This window comes from Centrocercus urophasianus, unplaced genomic scaffold, assembly GCF_019232065.1.
Source record: "Centrocercus urophasianus isolate 14NV4802_14NV808 unplaced genomic scaffold, USGS_Curo_1.0 seq_15, whole genome shotgun sequence".
Taxonomy (NCBI): Eukaryota; Metazoa; Chordata; class Aves; order Galliformes; family Phasianidae; genus Centrocercus; species Centrocercus urophasianus.
In genome coordinates, this window is record NW_024884697.1 from 33,493,308 (window position 1) to 33,516,050 (window position 22,743).

Consider the following 22,743-nt stretch of genomic DNA (forward strand, 5'->3'; position numbering starts at 1 on the left):
TATACAGGCACGAAAAAAATACCTGCTGTAATTTAAAAGCATCTTCATTTGTTGCTCTTCATAGTTGAAGAATGCTGTTTTGAAGAATTACCTGAAATGTTTGTTCTTTGATGGTCTGTAGACTGGGGGACTTAGCTAGCCCTGTGTTTTACAGATAGCAATCTGAAAATGTAGCACTGCTTGTGTGTGGAAGAATACCTGAACTCCGTTTTTAGGGATTAGGCTCTTAAGCTTTTGATGTTGCTGATGCTATTCAGAGCTCAAAGCAGAGAACATTTCAGGTGCTCCAAATGAGAAGCTTTTTAATTTTTTCCCCTTCTGCGTATTGATTCCAAGGAGGTGTTTGCCCTTACAAGCAGGGTGTGTCTTTAGTGAGGTGGTGGCTTATTTTTGGAATGGTGTGGAGGAAGCTCTGAGATGCAGTGATGCAACTCTTCTTTAATGGCTGGTGTTTGGTGCCGCTGTGAGCGACGCCCGGCTGTGTCAGAGTGCCCTCATCTGGCCGCTCTGCACACCAGCAGCTCGGCATCCCAGCTCAGCGTCCCTTCAGTCTCCACTGTTTTCCAGTTGCTGAAACTCATGGGGTCAACGGCCATTTTGCCAGAAAGAGGTTTCTCAAATTTTGGCTAAGAAATAGTAAGCCAGTGTTATTACACTTCTATTTTGTAAATCTACTGTAAGAGGGAAGAAAATAGAAAGTCGTGTAACAGTGAGGCTATTTTAATCCAGGACCATAAAACAGAGTTGGACACTGACTGGAATTCTTATACAAAATTGTTGATAGCTCCAAACCGCTGTTATTTTAGCAGTAATGAATTCTTAATGATCTCTGAATACTTCAGTAATGAGCATTCTAAGTGGCTAAAGCTGTTTCATCCTTTAATTTACTAAAGGACTACTGGAAGTGCCCTGAATGCAGTGAAATGAATCCTCCGCTTCCACGCCATTGCCACAGATGTTGGGCCCTCCGTGAGGACTGGCTTCCTGATGAGAAGAGCGATAAACTGGTGAAGAGCAAATTAGAAGGCTCTTTCCACCTGGAATCTGATGAAGGTTTTGATGTTCCTGACTGTAAGAAAGTGAAAACGGATGAAGATAAAGAACCAGCTGTGGAGGAGAATGAAGATAAAGCAGTACAGATATCTGAGTCCCAGGAAAGTGAAGATTATTCTCAGCCATCTACATCTAGTAGCGTGTTTTGCAGCAGCCAGGAGGACTTCAAGGAACTTGAGAAGAAAGAAATGAAAGACAAAGAGGAAGGTACGGAGACCAGTCTGCCTGTTAGCAGCATAGAGCCCTGTGTCATATGCCAAAGCAGGCCAAAAAATGGCTGCATAGTACATGGCAAAACAGGACATCTCATGTCGTGTTTTACGTGTGCAAGAAAACTGAAGAAGAGGAACAAGCCCTGCCCAGTGTGCAGGCAGCCCATCCAGATGATTGTACTAACTTATTTTGGCTAAGGTGATGGAAAGCAACAACAGGAACTCATAAACTGGTACAGCAAATAAGAGAGTAAGAAATTATTTTTATATGCTTATTGCAGATGACTATTTTGGGTGTCTTTATGTTTGTTATGAAAAGTCGTTGCTGAAGTAAATGCACTGGAGTTGTAAAGTTTAGCCTGATATTTGCTAGTTAATTTAACGTTGAACATTTTATATCCCTCTCAGTAGAAGTAACCAATTCCTGTTGGTCAGTGTTTGACTTTCCAGGTGTTTTACTGTGCATGAAAGTCAGTAACGTTTCAATTATGATATTGACTACAAATATTGCAAGCCCCTGTTCAGCGATGATCAGAAGAGGGACGTTTTGAAGAGTTCATTTAAAATCAGTTAAGAAGAAAGAAGATTACATTCCACAATCTGTTGCCTAGCGAAAGCACCAGGCAGAATCAGAACCATCTGAGTAAGTCAATAAAAGAACAAAATAGAGCCTTGTTTCCCTCACTCCCGAAAGATTAAATCGCTTTGAGAAGGAGATTTTTTGGATGCTTGTTGGGAAACCAGGGAAGCTGTGGTAGAAAGTAACATTCAAGGTTTTGGAAATTGAAGAGGGTACGGTGTGTTTTGTTTCTGTAGTGTACTTTGTGAACTTCAGGGCTGTCTGAGTGCTCTGTGAGAAGTCACTGAGCAGTTACAGTCTTACGGTTACCTCTTAGATGTCCTGAGAAAGAGACTTTTGACACATGGTGTGGATGTGGTGGTCTGTACTGTCCTCGTCATTTTAGCAGAGTGTGCAAGATGTGAACAGGAAAGAAAAATGAGGAACTTAGCTAAAAAGTAAGGCAAAGCACCAACAATAGGGGATGTTTATAGCTTGTTTTTTTTTTTTTTTTTTTCCTGCACTTGCTTAAAAATAGTAAGAAAAAAAGTCCACCTCCACCTGCAGAGAGAGAGAAGCTCTGTCATTCTACTTTGCTCAGATTGTTGAGTTCAGCAGCCTTTCTAACTTTTGCCATTGTCTTTTTTTGTGTATCACAAGAATTTTGAAAACCTGCTGCAAAGTTTTTGGCCAGATAAGAGTTTGTCTCAGTTGGATCCGTCCTTCTTTTAGCTCTTGCGTCCTCAGTGTACTTCCACAAAACCCTCGTGAAATGTATCAGTTTCTTCATGAAGAAGTCTGCTAATTGACTTTGGTCTGTGATGCATTCAAAGGAGATAACATGAGTGCATCTCTGTAAGCTGAAGTGTCTGAAAATGTAGTTAGATTTCTCATCTGATCTGATCTTCAGATGCAGAATTCCTGCACAAGTGGCTTCTGTCTCTTCCTGTGGATGACCCTAAGAGGATTTGGGTGTTCTCAGCTTGTTAATCTGACAGGTAGTTAAAGTTCAGCTGTCCTGCAGGGGCCTACAAATACTCTTGGAGTCAGGAGAGCTCCAAGAATGGAGATGAGATCTAAATGCAGAAGTTGTGCTGTGTTTTACCATCTCACAAGCTTCAGAGAAGTGGCTTCCTTACCTTCGTGGTGCCAGTACAAAACTGCCTCTGTGCACAAAGGCCTGTGGTGTTAAAATTGCTTTCACATCAAAAACCTGAAATATTTAGTCCACTATAAGTGCCTGGAAACCAGGACTGGAAGCACCAGGAGTACAGGGAAGTACCTGCTAATTTTCCTAGTTACTTCCTTGTGGGAAATAAAAAGTGTACAGCAGAAACTTGGTAAACACGTGTGACTGCAAAGAAATTCCCAAATTACCTGAGTCAGTGATGTCTGTACAGTTGAGCTGACTGCTGAAAGCTACTGCTGAAGGATAGCAATAGCTCTGAAGCTTCACCGTTGTTCCTTTTAACTAAACAAAACAGAGAACTCAGTTGTGCGTTTCTTCAAAGAATTGCTTTACGTGCAGATCCTGACTCCATTCATACTGCTTCCTCTTCATTTCTCTGCATTTGTATTTGCTAAATTGAAGCACAGTGAAGCTTACAGAGACTGTTCAGTGCTGCTGCAGGTCAGAACTGATCAGCAGTCCGATTGGTCTGCAGTGTGCAGCTGGCAGAGAATTCCCAGCTTGTGTAGTTGGGAGAAGCACTGATGAAATGGGGAGTGTGCTTGAGAGACACTGCAATGGACGAATAGTTCATGTCTTTTTCAGTTGGATACCTTCTCTGCAGTCACTGTGATTGCTGCAGAACCCCAGCTGTGGGAAGCAGCTGCCACTAACCCAGTTCCTGCTGGGACAAATTGTGCTGTTCTGCTCTGGGCATTCTCTTCCAGCTCCCTTGTGTGATCTCCATATTGGAAAAAAAAAAAAAAAAAAAATATCAGCTCTTAATAATGCCTGAGTAGTCACAGCAATGATGTTGGTGTTTGCAAGCACTCAGCTTTGGGATTTTCCTTCAGAAACAGTTCCGTCTCATCTCCTATTAAACCTGCGTTGGCAGAAGGTAAAATGGGAGCATACAGCACAGCTGACTTCTCCATTTGTGATCTAAAGTTTTACTTCTTTAGCACATATTCTTTTGTGGAGAGCAGCCCTGGAAACACTCGCTGCTCCACACAGTACCAAGGAGATTCAGGTAATTCAGGGGCCTGCATCTTTGGCCGTATTGCTTTCTCAGAGAAAATTTTTATTTTGAATTCTGTTTTCTGGCTTAATGTTATTTTTAACAGCCAGGAAGGTTTGCTGTTTGTTTGTTCTTGTCTTTTCCTTTCTTTTTTAAAAGCGTGCCTTACAAATAAGGGAGCAGAGTGGTGGGGTATTGGCTTCTGTCTCATTTCCCACTGGAGCAGCTGCTGGGGACGCGCACAGTGCGGGGCAGACCAAGACCCAACTGAGAGCAACCTTGGTCACCCTGCGCTGCGCTGACTGTAAGCTGTTGGCTGCTCTCCTCTTTGTGGCAGACAACCTTTGCCCTTCCTCCTGTAAGGGTGCAAAAGTTGGCAACGTTGTAGCATGAAAGTGGACTCCTGTTCTCACTTGGTGAGGTCTTTGAGATCGTTATTTAATATTGTACGCATTTTAATCATTAATTTATTGCAGTTTGTAAATATTCTTGTGCTTATAGTTAGCGTTGTGAGCTTTAATTTATTGGATTGGTCTGTTGGTACCTGTACAGATAAACACGTGCTTGGTAAGTCACAGCTACAAGAGGGATATTTAAGGAATTGTAGCATTAAAACAGAGATGCAGACTACATTCAGGTGGAGAGATGGAAGACATATGCCTTTGTTTTCATTTTTCCTTCCCTTAAAACCGTCTTGGTGTTGAAACTGTAAAATGCTTACTGAATAGAGATGAAAGCTAATGCGACATGAACACGGGGAAACTGCTTGGGTGGTGGTTTCTGTAGGAGTGCTTCTGTCTCCCACTGCAGCCACACACTGCTCTGTTAACATCGGAGGGCAGGTCTGCAAGGTGGCCAGAACTGATCAGTGGGAGGCGTCGTATTGAATATCTGTGTTAGGAGTGATTGCCCTCACCCTTGGGAAGGTGACCAAGGGAGATGGGGGAACCAACAGAATAGAGAAGGGCCCAGTTCCAGTCACTGTCTCTGAGCTTCAAGTAAGCAGTAATTGGGTACAACTGCTGCAAGAACTCACCGTTGTTTTGTTGTGTTTTTTTTTTTTTTTTAAAGTGCAGGAAAACCACTTTTGGATTAAAGGCTTCATTCCCTTTAGCCAAGAAAGCTAAGTGTGGAGTGAAATACTCGAAGCAGCTTCTAACAGAAGTCTGTTGCCTTTCTGTTAGAAGTGTGTGGGAATGAAGCGGGTAACTGGGTTGCTGGTGGTAGCGAGTGTTTGTGCTGCAAAGGTTGGTTTTGTAGAGCAGCTCCTATGGAGCACTGTCTGTTTGTGGCACTGAGCAGTGTGATATCTGCCATGCTGAGGCTCTGGCTGTAGCTGCAGTGAGGAGGCTGATTTACAGAAGGTGAAGATGCTACAAAGGGTAACTGGTGAAGTGTTGCATTTATTTCTAACAGCCTGGTACATCTTTGTCACGGAGTTCCAATTCCCATGTTTGTTTAGATGTCACTCTGAAATTTCTGTATGGATGGAAGGACTTGAGGCTCTTTTTTTTCCCCTACAAGACCAACATGAGGACAAAAAGAAATTCCTCATTCTTAAAGAAAGCACAAACAAGAATAATTTGCAGTAATCTGTGATTGTACAGGAGGGAGAGTAGGAAATTATTAGAAGCATGAATAATGAAACAACAAAATGAGGTGAATAAATAAATGAGGATTGGGTTGTGAAACATTCTTTCTCATCTTAACCAGAAGTTGTGTTGTGTTTATCCCAGGCAGAGGAGATGCTTTGCTGTGCAACACAGCTTAAAGGGGAGGGCAGTTGATGCTGTGCTATGTGGCAGTAGAAAAGAGCTTTGAACACATGCACTTGTAATGACTTGCAGGGTGGCACAGCTCCTGCCTGCCTCCAGCTCTGCTCACTGCCTTTGTTACTCACAGTGCAGGCAGAGGTGCATGGGGGCTCTTGGAATATTGAAGGGTTGCGTCTCGCAGTGTTGCTTCCAACTAACGTATGCTTGCTTACCACAGGTGCACTGAAAAAGAGAACGTCTTTCTGTCGCATATATTGTATGTGTAGAAGTTGTTGTTGACACTTTAGGAAGTGTTGTCTCCTCTGTTTCACTAGATGTTGCTTTCAGGGGGCAGTTCTTGTTTTTGAGCTGAATTAGTGGCAGTCACCATCCTGATGCCATAACACCTAAAATATCAAATGGCATTTCCCAAAGCGGAGTCTTACTTTGTTGTCTGACTCTGCAGAGCTGAAATCATTATTAAATAGACAGCTGAGTGTGAGATTACAAGCTATGCAATTTTGCCACTCCTGTAGGCTGCCCCCATGACTTACTGGATGTACTTCTGTCGGTCATTCAGTGAGATACAGCTCTCCGCTCATTGCACAGAGTATAGTTACATTGACGAGAAGAATTTCCAACATGTACTACATTTGTGTTTCAAGTTTTTCCTTTTCTGGTGAAACTGAACATTTTATCTGTTTAAAAGCTTTAAATAAAGATGTTTATATCCTCCTCAGTGCTCTTTTCGTGTTTCTGATTTGATGTTTTTTAAGTGCTGCTTGATTTTTATGCATCTCTGTAACTGTAGAACAGCAGTGCAGGTTCCTGGGGTGGGTAGTACAGTCTACTCCTGCATCACGTTTTGAGGAGGTGGTAGACTTCAGCACACTCCTGTTCCTCGTACCATAAGTGACAAAATCAGAAGCAAGGCTGTGCACTGGTACTGTCCTCTGACTTACAAATGCTCTGCAACTTCTAAAAGTAGACAACCCAAGAGGTATGGCAAACAAGGGCACTGACAGTCTGCTGTCTTACATACACCTATGTCAATCTGAATCTGCACTGGGGTTTCTGTAGCAGTGTGCACTTACAGCCATATTGCAGTATCTTAATGGGAGAGATAAGAGTGCAGGTTACTAACAGTGGTGTGTTTACAGTGCTGTACTTGCATCAGTGGACAGCTGTGTTCCTGCCAATCTCATTGACTGTACAGGAAAATACAGGCATCTCCAAATAGAATCTCTTGTAACTACTTGAATTGCTTAAGAAAAGGGCAGATAAAGTTTTAAAATAAACACGTGAAGTGAGACTAACGAACCTGATAAACGATGAACAGCTTCAAAGCAGCCTGGAAATTATTTGCAGCTGCTGAAGCAAAAGGAATCTGTGAGTGGTGCACGCAGTGAGCACTGTGCCACGCTGGTAGCACAGCCCTCAGTGCCTGTGCTCAAGGCTTGCTCCTGGCAGAGCTGAACCTTCCAGCTATTGCTGTATGGCATACAGGGGCCGAGGAGCAAGGGAACAGGGCTGTGAAACGTGCTCTTAAATAAACAAACCAAATCACAGCTGATGCTGTTACTGCAACCATTCATACTGAAGCATTTGGAATTATCGTTCACTCCAGTTAAAAAAAAAAAATAGTTCTACAATTGTAGAAGACTACTTCTGTATGTTTTTCAGAGACTGTAGACAGAACTGTTGAAACCAGTGTTTCCTCTGAGCTCTGCCTGGTGGCACAGGCTGGCACCAAGCCTTCAGCACACAGCCTTTCGGCACATACCTCCCACTGCTTCCTCTCTGCATCCTTTCTTAGAAGGGGTGTTACTGATGTTATTTCAGTCCTGATCAGTCTCATTTGTCTAGACAGGAAAGAGCACAGTTAAAAGTGTCATTCTTCACTTATAGAAGTGGCTTTATTATGAGAAATTAGGATGGATCTAATTGCTTACACGTGTGTGGGCACACAAACTGCTGGTCCAATAGAGCACCACTGGGAAACATTTGCAGCACAATCCCAAACTGTTTTTGAACCTCTGGCAAGTTCTTTAAAGTGTGTCTGTAACACTGCAGCAAACATCCACAGCTACCATCTCCATAGGCTGTACAGTATTTCTTTGAAGTATTGTAGAAAAGGGACAGTCTAATTAAAGTATAACATTTGATTGTCAAGGCAGTATTTTACAAAATGCAATAAACGTGATTATAAACCAAATTCTCAGCTTCACAGAAACATTCTCTTGCATACAATCTTTGTTTCAGAAGCCATATTTGTGCAGGAGGCTTTTGCCACGTAATTCCCGACTTCATTTGAAAATGGAAATTGCAACCATCACTAAAACCAAGATATGTAGAGTTGGTTTCACTGCAGCTGACGAGCGTTCGAGCTCCTGGTACAGAGGGGCTCTGGGGCACGAAGCAGGTCTCGGTTTGACAGAGACCTCTGGGAATGAGAAGTCTTGTTTCAGAGCGCTGAAGTTAGCGGTGTTGTCAGGTATGTCCACTGTCTTCAGCATCGATTTAAATCCTGGTACCGTAGCCTGGGAACGAGCACAAAAGATTTCGTGTTTTAAACACAGAGTTCCACTTTAAACTTGTTTACAGTTTCAGGGTATAGGAAAAATGTTCTAAACGTAAGTTGAGCTAAACAAGAGGAAACAACAAAAGCTGAGCTTGGAATGTTAACAGAACACTTTTTTCTCCCCACAGTTCCCATGGCTCTGCTGATTTTGCTTTATTTGGGTCAGTGCCTCTCAGTGGATGAACCGACCATCCGACCATCTTGCTTCGTAACGATGTTCTGGGTCAGGGTGTTGCCCCCTGTTGCTGTTGATGGAGACTGTTTGCCTCTGGGGGCTGAGTGAAGGACTGCTGCCATACTCCTTTTGCAGACTGCAGTGAAGGGTGAAGGGGACAGGAAGTGGAGTGCATGGAGGAGGCTCCCAGGTGACGTTGAAGCCCAAGGAGGAATTTACCAGCTTGATGTTTGAGTGGAGGGAAGTCATTTCCCTGGGAAGTGACAGAGGAGGATTCTCACTGCAAACCAGCTGTGGGTTTTTTTTTTTTTTTTTTTTGGCTCAAAGACCACAGGAGCACCTCAGGCAGTACGGAAGAGGGAATCCTGCAATCACACTTGAGGACAGATCCTGGGCTGGCATCTGCCAGAGACTGCGTTGTACAAATGCCCTCTAATGTCTCCTGACACCACCCTCAGGGGAACAGCTGTCACCAATGGCATTGTCAGCCTGCTGCTGCCTGGGGCTATGTGGATCCCAGCCTCTGCTGCCTCAGAGCTCTAACACTTCAGGCCAGCCCCAGCACAATCCAGCAACTCAGCTGGTTCCACCATCCAGTCGGTGGAGTGCTATTTCTGGACATCCCAGGGACAGGAAATCTTACCACATCTAAACATCTTCTTACTGCTGACTCAAATTTTAAGATTATTTCAAAAGAAAAATCTGCCAGTGAGTCTTGACAACTCCTATATTTGACTCAAGCAAGTCCAGCTTACTCAAAACCCTCGCTGTGCTCAAGGATTCAAAGCACAATCAGAATAACTGAAGCAGGCAGCACACTTACATTGATCACGTACTTCCCAGGCAAAAGGAGAAGAAAGTACTCGCCGTGCTCGTTTGTCCTGTAGGGGCAGATGTGAGGCCTCCCTTTGGCTTCCACGATTGCGTTGGGAATAGGATTCCCATTTTTATCAGTAACCTGACCTTTGACTCCTATGAAAGAGAAGGAGGAAAGATAACAGTGTGTACATGTGACAAGCCGCCCTCTCTGGCAAAGTCGGACTGTTTGCTGCTGGATGTACTTAGAGGCCACTTCAATGATTTCAAGTACATGTAATAATATCACCAGTACTTAAATCTTACTGGAGGAAACTAAAACAAATTCCTTTCTGTTGTCATTAGTAGCTTCCTCTGACTTTAGAAAACAGCACTGTAATCACAGAATCGTTGAATGGAATGGGTTGAAAAGGACCACCATGATCATCTAGTTCCAACCCCCCTGCTATGAGCAGGGCCACCAACCACCAGACCAGGCTGCCCAGAGCCACATCCAGCCTGGCCTTGAATGCCTCCAGGGATCGGGCATCCACAACCTCCTTGGGCAACCTGTTCCAGTAAGCTTTGCTTCTAAACCTCATTTGCTGAAAGCACCATACATACTTGTTGGATGCATTCTCACCAACCACCCTAAAGTGAGCACCATCAATAAGCAAAACAGTTGGACGTTCATGGCAATGAAATGCGACATCGGCAACAGATTTGTGCAAACCATTTAACTCACTGCAAAATATCTCCAATTCAATAAGCAGATTTTCTCTGTTTCAGCTGTGAAGTGCAGACCCAACTTAAAAAGGCCTTAAAAATACAAAATCCAAACAGCAAAGATCCTTGAAACTCTGAGTGCCTGCATGTACCCATTTAGAGACCTTTGGACTGTCCCAGGGCAGCTCCCTGAAAGGCCCATCACTTCCTCTTGCCCAGTCACACATTCAACCCCAAGCAGCACTGTAGGAGTGCCTGCTGCCCCACACCCAGCACAGCCATAAGCCGTCCTCTCGTACCAGCCCTGGCCTTGCAGCAGTCATCATTCAGGTCCTTTCCTGAATGCAGGAGCTCCCAAGGTTTGTGCCATAGCCAAGAGCCCCACCACTGGCCCCAGCTGCTGAAACATTCCTACTCTGCCCACCAGCCCAGCCTCAGCCTTATCTCCTGCTCCACTTGGTACCCACCTAGGTGTACTTGCTTTATATATTCAACCAGAGCAACTTTGTTGTCTCTCCAGAATTTCTCCAGCTGCTCTGCTGGAGGATATTTACAGCATGACAGCTCCAGTGTGATTTCAAAACACTGTCCCCAGACGTAGTTGTAATCTTGCATTCCACCTTAAAGGGAAAATAAAGCAAAGTGTTCAACTGCAAAGAAGCACCAAAGGTCAAGCAAGATGAAAAAGGGGAATGAAAAGTGTTGCTAATTGCATCACACCTGTAAGAAAATCAGCACATAAAACAGACAAATTATTCCTCAGTGCCACACCTGTATTTACTGCTTCCTCTGGAAAAGCAGCTTAATAACTCCACAAATACTTGTAGAGTTTCTTGTTTTTTAAAGCACAGTGGTGTCTTGGAAATGATGACATTTAATGTTGAAGAAGGGTAGGTCTTTGACTCAAAAACTCACAAGGCTTTTCAGGCTCTCCCAGCCCAACGGAGATGGATTGATTCGGGGCTTGGCATTGAGTCTGCCTCTTTGAGCTGTCCCAGGAGCCCTTTAAGGTGCCAAAGCAGCACTCAGGGCCAGAGTTTACAGGACCCATATTCTATTTGGCCATGTGTAAACAGAAATGAAAAAGATTTATTTCAGTAATCTTTTTTTTTCTTTTTTTTTTTTCCCTAAGGGTAATATAAGTGCCAAACATTTGTTTTCTTTCTGAAAGGAGAACAGAGGTTCTCAACTTGGTGCCGGAGCAGCAGGCAGTATATGTGTGCAATATATGCCCTAAGAAAGGATACAGACAAAGCCAGAGCAGAAGCTGTCTCATTTCACTCTTGTCACTGCTGATGAGGAGTCTGCTAACCTGTATCCTCTCAGATAATCCCTATTGGGGTTGTCTTCCTCATTTCTCACTAGCTACTCCAATCGATCCTTGCAGTCATTGCCCTTATCATCAGGTGGCAGAAGCAAGAAGGAATCTGAGGTAGCTGAAAAAGCAGCATGGACATTCTTACCTTCCAGCTGGTACCAGGAGTACCCATTGGTAATGCCATCTGGGAAGGTCTGTCTGCTGTCACACCCAGTCCCTTTGTACATGCTGGCATGGTTGAAAGAATAGGTTTTTGCCAGGTGAACAAAAACATCATCATCTGGAGACCTGCTGTAACCATTTGAGGTGCCAGTAACTGCAGAATGAAGACAGCCATTGTAATTCTCTTTACTGATAAAACATACAGCACCATCTTTTACACAGGATAAGAACTTCACAGATAGTCAAAGCACGCAGTGTCTTTCAATAACCTATTTTGTCCTTGATGTTTACCAAAACCCACCCATCCCAACTTAAAAGTTGAAAAATACCTTGTAGAAAACCTTAAACATTTTGCTTCGGTAGAGCAAAAATTCCTAAAATGAATCAACTGTGGAAGAAAGAACTTGTTCCAGGCTTACCTGAGTTGCCGTTATCAAATGTATAACTGGCAACCAGGGCACCCCCATGCAGGTTTGCTGAAAGAACAAATGTTTCATTTTTTATCCAGTTTATCACTGCTTGAGTCTCTGGCTGAATGATATTGTTGTTATTTTCAAAGGCATCGGGAAAATTTCTGTTCAGATCTTCTCCATTCTTATTGTACCTTAGGAAAGAGAGAAGGCACTCCTGTTACCATTTTGCCCATAGGCATCTCAACAGCACCAGCCCAACAGAACTTGAGAACTGGGGCATGCTGGTGCCTTCAGCGAGCAAGTAAGATGGCCGTTGAAATTTATCTCCTCAAGCATTCAGAAAATAGATTTCAGTATGCTTTCTGCAAGCACTACCCACCTGGAGAACTCAGAATTCTTTCTACCTAGAGCACCATTTCCCTTGCTCCTGGTGTTGCCATGGCCAAAGCTCCAGGAGAACTAGTAGCTCATGAGTTTGCTCCTTCTTCACATTTCAACTTCATCCCTTAGACATTTCTTCCAATTCTTTCACTCTCTCCTCTTCTTCCCCCTCTTCTAGCCAATTAAACTTTTCCTCCCCTTTTTGGTCATTGCAGTTTATGTTAAAAAATGCAGAAGTAGTGCAAGATGCAACTCTGGGTTACATTTTCCCATGTGAGACTTTTTTTTTTCCTAGCACAGCACCTGTTAAAGCAAGCTATGTTTTTGTAGTTTTCCCTCTTACTAAGTAGATCTGCATTCAGTATGAACTGCAAACACGAAGAAGGGTTACACAGTTCTCCAACTGAAAAAGATCTCTGTGGGTGGACAATTTTTTTTTTTTAATATAGTACTCTAAAGGTCTAAAGAGGTCATTGTACTTCTATTCACAGCCTGGGTCTCCTCGTCAGGTCAGGTCGTTATATCCTTCTGACTAATTTTCTCTGACCACACCACATACAAACATCTGCATGACTCACTCTTCCAAAAACTGTCCTGTAACAGTGACTCTTCTGAACAGCAGAGGCCAAACTTAGCCCTAATGCATCCACTGGACTATTCTCTCCACTCAGTATGATTCAGCCTCTTTGCTAACTCCAATTATTACCCCACGCCCATTTCCCTTACCCACTCCCACCCACCTAAGCCACCCATACCTTCCTCGTGAGTAATAACAATCAGGCACCACTGTAGCTTCAAAGCCATCGGGGTTCATCGTTGGCATGATGTGAATCCGGGTATTATTGAGTAGCCGGGTAATAGCTGGGTCACGTCCATAGCTGGTCACCAGGTGCTCTATCAAATGGAGTAAGATTTCTCTCCCTACAGTCTGTAAAAGAAGCGTAAGTTTTCTTATGTCTGCTGTAGAAAGAAAAAAAACCCCAAAACATTCCATACCCCACCACCTTATACGTGAATAGTTGGAGCTTTTTGTATGGTTTCAGTTTTAACTGGATTACACAGGCGTGAAAGAGCCTTCTGGTCAACACTGTTTTGTTCCATGCTCTCCCTCCAATTACATTTAAGGTAATTTAAAAGATTAAAGGAGTCACTAGAAGACTTTCACAAGGATTTTAAACCTGGATCAACCAGAACTTTTTGTGTGATGAGAAACTGACTGTGTCAGCTACACTACTTAAATCCTATATAGATAAGGCACAGCCTTATCAAAACCTAAAGCTGCAGAGGCTGCTTGTTAGGGATCACGTGGGCCTGGAAACGCAGCACTGCATTATATCAGAGGCTCTGCAGAGTCAGCTCTGTGCCAAAGCCTGAGGGTCCCTGGGTCCTGCACACGAGCACTGGTACTGTGCATCACCACATGGCAGCAATAGCTGAGGGGGAAGGAAGGAGACTCCTTCCATCTATCAGAGCCAGATTTTCTCCTTGTTCATCTCCTTTTCTGTGAAGTCAGCTCTAATACAGGCTTAAGAGAGGCTGATTCCCAGTACAGGAAATAGAGAGACGCCACTTTTGTTGTACACTGTTATAAGGCATTTTATTGTCATAAACACTGGCATTGGGAAAATGGAATGGGTACGTGCAAATCCTTTGGCAAAGATGGAAGAGCCTTTTTGATGTAACCTTTCAAAGGTTAGGTTTCAAAGGGCAGTGGCAGAAGGAAGCTAAATACCCATTTTTGTTCACATGAACTTCGATAAGTCACGAAAACTGTTGGGACATCTCCCCCTTTGGTGTGTTCTGGCAGATTTCAGAGAATTGAGACCAACATTGTTCTGTGCCAGCATCCACCAGCACAGCACGTTCGCTGCACCACGCTTTCCGGGAGCGCTTTCTATAGCAACATGACCCATGCCTCAAGGGAGCTGCAGTGTTCCTAATCTCAAACTGGAATGGGAACAAATCAAGACTTGCAACTGGATGTGCTCTGCAGATAGCTTATCTCTACTCTTCTCCAGGAATTGAGACTGGTAAATTACTGCAAGCTCTAATTCCAAGCTACGGAGTATCTCAGTACCTTTTTAAAATGAGTCCTGCACCACTAAGACTGAAGTACCACAAATGATTCTTTCCCTCCTCCTAAACTGAGAAACGTGGTGTTACATTACTGAAGGAAACTGGTCAACCTCATCTTGCTTGCAAACTGGTACAAGGTAAGGTAAATAAATGAAGGTGAAATCAGAGGAAAGGAAACGTTGTCCGCAGCTGTTTGCTGTACTAATATCTTGTTCGGTTTTCACTTCGAGTGGCAAATCCTGTTCCAGCTGTAGGCATGAGTAGGAACACAAACATTATCCAGCAGGAGCTCTGCCTGCAAGAAGACAGGTTGGTACTGTTGCACCACTACTTAGGGTGGGACCAAACTGGGTCTCAGTTATTCAGCAGCTGACATTTATCCCAGGAAGAGGATGGGAAAGCAGCAGTTCCAAACTGCTCTGCTAAGCTGCAGCTCACACCTCTGGGAGCATCACACTAAAGATGAGCAATTCTGCAATGCTGCTTGTATAAGGAAAAATGACTTTTTTCCCCACCTTGCTCTGAGTAGATTTGTTCCTAATTTAATTATTACCTGTCAGTTCCAGAAGGTCTTCTGCAAGGCCCCATCCACTAATCTGCTGGGGGAAGCAGCACTAACAAATGCATTGACTGTCCCAGTAGCTAGTGGTTCTTTTTCTGGACTCTACATTAAGCAGACTTGGATGGGGGGGATAAAGATACTAACTTCCCCTGTTGCTGGCAGCTTACAAATCAGCACGTGGGAGCCAGACCACTCCACAGATCTGCTACATTTACTTTGCGAGGTGTTAGAAGGTATGCAACAGAACCTGTCTTGTAGAAGCAGCTCAGCTCCAGTGCTGGGTGATAGACATCTTGGGAAGCAGGCAAGGGAGGGGGAAGAAAGGAGGGGAGAGATGTCAGCCAGAGCATGGCCCTGGGCACCAGAGATAAAGCAAGCACTCAGAGAAACAAGAACAGCCCTACCACACAGGAAGCTGAACTGCAGGCAAGATTGGGCTGCTCTGTGGAGGGAGTGGGAAAGAGCCCCCTGGTCCTACAGTACTTCTCCTCAATGTCTGGTAAGAAAAGTACTCTCAAGATTAAAAAAAAAAAAAAACAGTAGAGAAGCAGAAAAAGAAAGGGAAAGATGCAGAAAGAGAAGGTGGCTGAAAAAGGATAATGTTCATAAATAATAGCAGTTCAGCAGTGCTTAATGGATGATGTTCATGGTAACTTAGAGTTAAGCACAGGCTTGTTAACACATAGAGCACTAAAAAATCCTATTTTATAGGACCCCTTGCATAGGGATCCTATTGCATATTGCCATACCCAAGTACTGAGTACCAGAACAATTCAGCTACCACCTGCCACAGAGGGTACTTACTCTGAGCTGTGTGTATTACCACTCTGTTTTGGTAGAACAACAGAAGAGTATTGCTTTGCTCCAGAGTACCTCCAGAACTCCCAGCAGGTTTCTTAACAAAGCACATCTGGAGGTGTTTGAAGGAAGGGGAAGGGAGTCTTAGTTTGAGAAAGTGTAGCTCCAGTTTTGACCAAGCGCTCAGAAAGCACTTAATGCCCAGCCAACATTTACCCTGACAAGTTCAGCTGTACCTGTGCAACCAAGCTACAAGTTTTTTTTTTGTGTTTTTGTTTTTTAAACTTAAGGGCTTCAAATGAATCTTGATATGCTGGAGGCAGGCTGCTAAAAGTAACATCAAGGACAGATACCTCAACATACCTCTTATCTAATACATAGATGTGGGGAGCAGAGCAAAGATTTCATGTCTTTGGTTTTAACTGCATCATCCTAAGGGCAATGGGCTCTGATCCAGGTGTACTATTTTGCCATAGCTCAGATGAGCCCTTTTCCCCACCTTTAGGGACAGTTAGATTCTTTAGGGACATGTTAAGATTCTCTGCACTTTCAGCTGTCCAAGTTTCTTTGAGTGCCCCAGAGGGAGAGAATCATCAGAAAAGGCTTTCAGTGATCCTCAGGGGAAGTCCTGAAAACAGAGCCATTGTGTGTGCTGGGACATGGATCTGCAGGGTGTGACTGCCCTTCCTGTAAACACCTTGTACCTTAAGCCTACTGACAGTCACTTCTGGCACAGCTGGGTCAGCACCCAGCTCAGGTGCTGAAGCATTTAAAGAAGCCTGAGCTGCAGCTTGTTCAAAGATTAAGGTTAGCTGTGACTGTACCTGTGCCCTAACGCTTCACTCCATCACATCTGGTTTTAAAGCTTTTTTATTATCCAATAATACAGACTTAATGGCAGGGGACTATGGGTGGATAGACACTGCCCATTTTTTAAGATCAAAATTCTTTCCTTAACCATGGCCTGTTTGTTTGGTTTTTTTTGGTTTGGTTTTTTTTTTTTTTTTTTTTTTTTCAGTTGATCTATGTTGAAAGAGATCCAATCCATCAGGTAGGACCTGTTTTGAAACAGCACAGCCCTGCCACTCTCCTTGCTCCAGCCCCAACTCCCATACAGACCCACGTAAGGGAGCAGCGTTACAGTAGAGAAACCAGCAGCCCTCAGGCTTATCGCTGAGATGCCACACATGTAAGGCATTCTTTTTTAACACTTGTACAGCATTAATTATTATGCACAGCTGTGACACACCCCACTGTGTTTGTCCTACTTTAGTAAAATCCACCAGTCTTAAAGGCACTGTTCATACAAACGCCATTTGGCAAACACCCATTTCTTTCTACACCAGTGATCACCATGGAAATACCAAATATGTGGGGACTGCAGTTTGTTTTACAACCGAAGAAAGCAGCAGCACAACACCAGCCTGCTTTTGAACTAGCAGCTGGTGTGAGTTGTTTCTGCCTGGACAAATTCTGATCTGCACAACTTTCACCTGGCTGAGACACGGGTCACTGCTTTTTCCGTTGAGGAGGGTGAGAGTTGAGATCAGAAAGGTAACTGAGGGCAGGCAGCAGCCCTATGAGTGTTGAAAGAGATCTCAGCAGTGTCACACTTCCTTGAAGTAAGGTTAAAAAAATAGATCTGGTTGCTGGGAATCCTGAAATGCCACTTGCCTCCAACCTTCTTTATATCGCATCTGCTGATACTGAAAGCAGGCAGAAAATAGCTCCCTATGTATTAAATATAAACATATATAGTATGTCTTGTACAATATATAAATGACAGCAGAATATGTCCTGAGAATTCATTACAGCAGATTTTATAGTACACGGATGCAACCTTTTGCCCAACATTGTGATAAAAAAAATAATGTATTACCATATGGGGATATTTTGGTAGCACAAATGCAGCTCCTATTCACTTTTGGAAATAAAGTCACAACCCTCTACAAAAGACTCACTCTATTTTTTTTCCTGTTCTTCTGTTTTTGAACACTCCAATTATCACAATAGAGCTACTCTAATCTGGAAACCCTTCTGTGGAGATGGTTATGTCCATAACATAGGGTATAGCTGCATGAACTTAAATCGTGAGGCAAGCCAGTAATAGAAACACACTTTCCTTCCACGTAGTCTAGTCCAGGCCCACCAGTACACAGTGAAAAAGAGACAAAATACTGCTGCACTAAGTTATTAGAAGGGAATGGTTCCAGAGAAGGATGGTATGAATACTGTCACCCTGGAAAAGGGATGAATTCTGTGGTGACTGGTGCTACTGCTTGTTGTAAGCATGCTGCTCTAGCTACACATCTATGTAGTACACTACAGAGAACAAGCAGTATCACACAGATAGCTTACACTCTGTTTGGATACACTTTGCCCTAGAACCATATGAATGGTTTAGAAAGAGCCTATTAGTGAAATCCTGCAGCTTAGCTTTGCAGACAGCAGTACTGCTGGTCAAAAGTTGCACGTCTCAAAGCATCAGGGGATTTGGCATTGGTCAGTGTGACAAGGAATGAGTTTTTCCCCAGAGAGGAATGTGCAACTACATACATAGAATAGAAACTCTTTCAACGAGAGCACAGCCCTGGGACAGGAGAGAGCTGCTGCCTAACTCACAATGAGCTGCAACTGAAAAAAAAAACCACAATGAAAAACACAGTAAGTCACATCACTGCTCCCTACAGAGAGGAACAGCTGAAAACCAAACCAGACAAACCTCTAATTTGCTTTGAACTGTTTGAAGTCCCACATCAGTGCTTTGATTCAAACACAGGGACTACCACTGTAATGAACAGGCCCCAGAGCAGCAGGCAACCTCCCTCATCTTTAATGCAAACTTCATCGACATTTCACAGGCCTACGGGTTTTGTGCAGCCTATTAGTGCATTTTGACTCAAGTCCAGCACAGAAGTTCAGACTCAAGTTCCAAGTGACAGAACGATCGCTAATCTTCAGTTTTAGTTTGGCGTGGGCTAAATAAGTACTGCTAAAAATGATGTCCAACTTCATTCAAGCACAGAAACAATGAGAAAAGTCTCCTGTTGCACCTCCAGGGATGCAGGGCAAAAGTTCACTCTGTTTGGCAATGGCTGTCACAAGACAAAATCATTCCGCTTTGGCCAGCCATGTTTTATGGTATATAAAAAAACCTTAGCCTACTCTAAACATAATCTTCCCAATTCTGAAAAAAGTGCTCCCTTCCTAGCATTACGTACTCTCGTGGAGCTTCCCTCTTTGGTAGTCTCCCAATTAACCCAGGTTTCTCTCCAGCAGCACATGAGAACAGCCTGCACACACAGAGTTCAGGCTTCCCAGTGCTTTTAGGAGAAGCCTACTTACTGAATCAAAGGTAAGTGCTGTCTGTATTATTGTGACAGCTTAAAGGGGGAGCATCAGCAATAGAAGAGAACTGAATTTCCTCGCTGTGTACCACTTATGGAAAGCATCACTGAAGCACAAAAGGAATTCAGAGATCAATGAGGCTGTAATCCAGCAATCTGAAGTTATAAAAGTCTGTGGAGCACAAGTTGGAGCTTGTCATACAGTTAATGAAAAACTTATCTGCTTAATCTATTATAGGGGAAGTTGAATCCTTCCCCAGTGACTAGTCTAACAGAATCTTAGATTATGGGAATAAATATTCAAATTCTCCAATGCGGCTCTATATGAGGAATTCATTTCCTGCCATATGAAACACATTTATGGTCAGATAGAAAAAACAAACACCAAGTGAGTATGACATCCACGCACAAAGAAAGGCAAAGGTTGGGGGCCTGATAAGGAGGATCAGCCTTAATTCTGGAATCTTTCCTAGGTGCGTGGTTGTTCTGATGAACAAGCCAGAACGTAGCTCATTAGAGAGTCACATAATACAGCACCTAAAGCTCCAGTGCTGTTAGCTCAAGGAACAACTCTTCTCAGACAAGCTTGTGAACAGCACTTAGATGGTTTCTTCACTTGTTATAAAGTTAACTTCAAAATCTATATCCTAGATAGCAAGCCAGGTTGCCCGCTCTCTAGCAACCCCTAACCATGTAAGCATGTAAACACTGAGTGTCTCCACAGCCCAAGTTTCTTATGCACATCTCTGTAGGTAGCAAGAGTACCAGGAGTGCCCCATTGTGAATGCTTCAAAAGGAGCAGCTGCAGGAATCCGCCCTTATGTCCAGTTGCAGCAGATTTGAAAGGCAAGCCACTCTGGACAAAATGGCATTCTCCCCTCCAATTCTTTTCCACCAAAACTGGCTCATCTGTAACCACAGTCTTGAAGCTTTCTCCAGCAGCCCGTAGGGACTGTCCCACACAGCTGCAATCCTTAAGCAGCCTGCACTCCCCTGCTGAAACACAACAGGTTTCATGAGCTGCAGGCTCTGTTTTGGGCATCCAGTACCACATATCCATTTGAGGCTGTGAATCAGCTTCCTCCCACACGAGAGTTAAATCCCAAAGCAGTCAGACTCCCAGCAGCACTTTGAAAATGACCACTGTTGAACCAGGTGAAATTAGTTGAACTCGGGGAAAATTCTTGGCATGGAATGTCACAAGTGCCTCTAGGCATGCAAGTGCTCAGGCACAGCATTGATAATAGAAATAGCTTGTGATCAGTAATACTTTACACTGGATACACTTCCAAAACCAAGGGAAGTAGATGAGTAGGGAATACAGTCTAGCATATGAAGACAGTTTTTGCCACTTCTCTGTTGAATTCTTTACCCATGAAATTAAAGTCTACATAGAAATATATGGCGTAGTTCAATTTTATCCAAAACATACCTAATAAGAGCAGGGAAAGCTAAAGAATAAGGGAAACAGAAGGCAAGAAAAGATCAGAGAGAAGAGTGAAGCTTGCAGTTTATTTCACATTTACATATTACACCTGGAAATCTCACAATCACCATTCTTCTTCTTTATCATTAATAAATGATTCTTTCCAAGGCAAATTAAACCTGAAGTTGCTTTGCTTTTTGTATTCACTGTGTTATCTTAGGCAAATGTATTTATTCCTAGCTTAAAATTAAGAGAATTTGCCTCCCTAAAAACAATTTATTTGGTGGTTCACAAGAATTATTTTCCACTCTCAGGATGGATTTGAAGAGTTCCATCAGTCATACTTCATGCCCAGCTGGTAACAAGCAGACAATTACATCTGATTCATTGCCAGTAAAATTAAAGCCTTTGGGTTTATTCTTATGGAGAACACAAAGCTCTTTCTGTTTGAGAGGTCTTAAATGTAATGATGAAAGATCTCCCAAAACACTTTCGCCATAGCAAGGTAACTTTTTTCTTGATATTCTTTGAGGCTATTTCTTGACAAAGAAAAACGTGTATACTTTGATAATAAGCAGCACACACCTGAGTGCAGTTCACCTTAAACTTCTAGTAAATATATTTGATATAAGTGACATTGCAAAAGTTGTAACGTACCTCATCCCCATGCATATTAGCAACATACTTGAATTCTGGAATGCCAATCTTATGTTGGGTTGGAAACCTTCCCAGAACAAGAACCCACAGGTCTCTACCTTTAAGAGGGGAAGGGGAAAAGACAATTTTTTAAACAAAGTATAAAATGATACACAGAATTTAAAGAACAGAAAAAGTACACGAGTTGGTCATCAAGAAGACCAACAAGTTTCCATATTTCATAATTGCACCGACAATCCTATAGTAGTGTTTTCAAGTGGATTTATTTACAGAAATACTTGTTAAATTAGTCATAGGAACCACTGTTCTGTCTTCCAAATGAAAGCGTGCAGTGAATATTGAAATGTCAAGAACATTTAAACAGTGGTAGGAAATAGGAAATATATATTTTTCTAATCAAATTTTACAGTGAAGATTGTCAATCAAATTAACCAAGCAAATGTATAGTATTTATATATGATACTTGTCACAAAGAAGAAACTTTTTTCTTTTTTTTCCCCCCCCTAATTAAAGACAAGGTAGAAAAGCTGAACACATACATGAATTACTGCTCAGGGAAAAAATAAGAAGGAGGTGGCATGCACAGAAACAAGTCCCAAAAATTCACAGTGTAAGAACTAGCGGCAACAGAAAGAGCGTTAGTTAAGATCATTAAAGACGCACAGGAAGCTGAGCTTTATGTAAGTAATAAAATAAGTAAATATTTTGGAAGTCCCAATTGAAAATGGGAGAGGGCATTTTTGTTGTTGTTATTATTAGTAGCGATATTGTGGCATTTCAGAGCTCTTCTACACAACTGTGCTTCCCACTATGCTGCTCCCTTAGGTGGGCCAGCACTGCTTTCAGCAGATGGCAGCAAAGAAACCGGACCAGTTCCTTGATAGCAGCAGTCACAGCCTATGGGCTGCTAATGGCCAGACCTCTCATGCATATTGCCTGTCCCCAGCTCTCACACACTGCTCAGTGGGACCCACGAACTATCTGGGAGGAGTCCAGCTGTTATTTATCAGCAAGAATACAGAGCATTACTTCCTACACTACTGTGGATCATTAAGTCTGTAGGAAACTCTGGAAGACAGCAGTTTCCCAGAGGTAGATCCCATAACACTCGTGGTCCAGCGGCAAGGAGCCAGTTACATGGCTAGAAAGAAAACAGGAATGCTGCACCAACTGTAGTATCTTAACAGGAGTATCTAAACAGGAGACAAATGTTGAAGAGAACCAGAAGCACTACAAGATGTACTGAAATAACTGTGAGATGATTAAAACTGAAGTCAGTGGTTGCCAAGCTAAGCTCACTTCACAGGTTGAGTCGGAATCTCGGATTAATTAGGATCAGGAAGCAGTGAGACTGCAAATGCCAGCAGACAGATTGAACAAGAGTGCTGTCAGCATTCCCTAGTTGTCCACAGTCACTCCAAAGACATTATTCAATCCTTGCAAACACAAGGCTGAGAGATGCCACCACTTAGATCCACTACAAAAGACAACGCGAGCAAGCAGTCGTCCGGAACATCCAGAAATAAGTTTGCAGTAAGTGCTTTGGTGAGGAAGCTATTCAG

The 22,743-nt window shown here is 43.1% G+C and overlaps 2 protein-coding genes across 5 annotated transcripts in view; one reads left to right on the forward strand and one right to left on the reverse strand.

Moving 5' to 3' along the window:
* The window catches only part of MDM2 (MDM2 proto-oncogene), a 33,335-nt gene extending 26,836 nt beyond the window's left edge, over window positions 1-6,499 (forward strand). For all 4 annotated transcript variants that reach the window (XM_042815586.1, XM_042815589.1, XM_042815588.1 and 1 more), the window contains one exon: window positions 894-6,499. In XM_042815586.1, coding sequence (XP_042671520.1) covers window positions 894-1,463 — 570 coding nt within the window. In that variant the 3' untranslated portion in view covers window positions 1,464-6,499. The remainder of the gene's footprint in view (window positions 1-893) is intronic.
* Window positions 6,500-7,661: 1,162 nt separating this feature from the next.
* The window catches only part of CPM (carboxypeptidase M), a 32,094-nt gene continuing 17,012 nt past the window's right edge, over window positions 7,662-22,743 (reverse strand). Inside the window, exons 3-9 of the mRNA XM_042815591.1 lie at window positions 21,182-21,279; window positions 13,071-13,243; window positions 11,941-12,125; window positions 11,505-11,675; window positions 10,509-10,661; window positions 9,344-9,492; window positions 7,662-8,304 (exon numbers count right to left, since the gene is read on the reverse strand). Coding sequence (XP_042671525.1) covers window positions 8,071-8,304; window positions 9,344-9,492; window positions 10,509-10,661; window positions 11,505-11,675; window positions 11,941-12,125; window positions 13,071-13,243; window positions 21,182-21,279 — 1,163 coding nt within the window. The 3' untranslated portion in view covers window positions 7,662-8,070. The remainder of the gene's footprint in view (window positions 8,305-9,343; window positions 9,493-10,508; window positions 10,662-11,504; window positions 11,676-11,940; window positions 12,126-13,070; window positions 13,244-21,181; window positions 21,280-22,743) is intronic.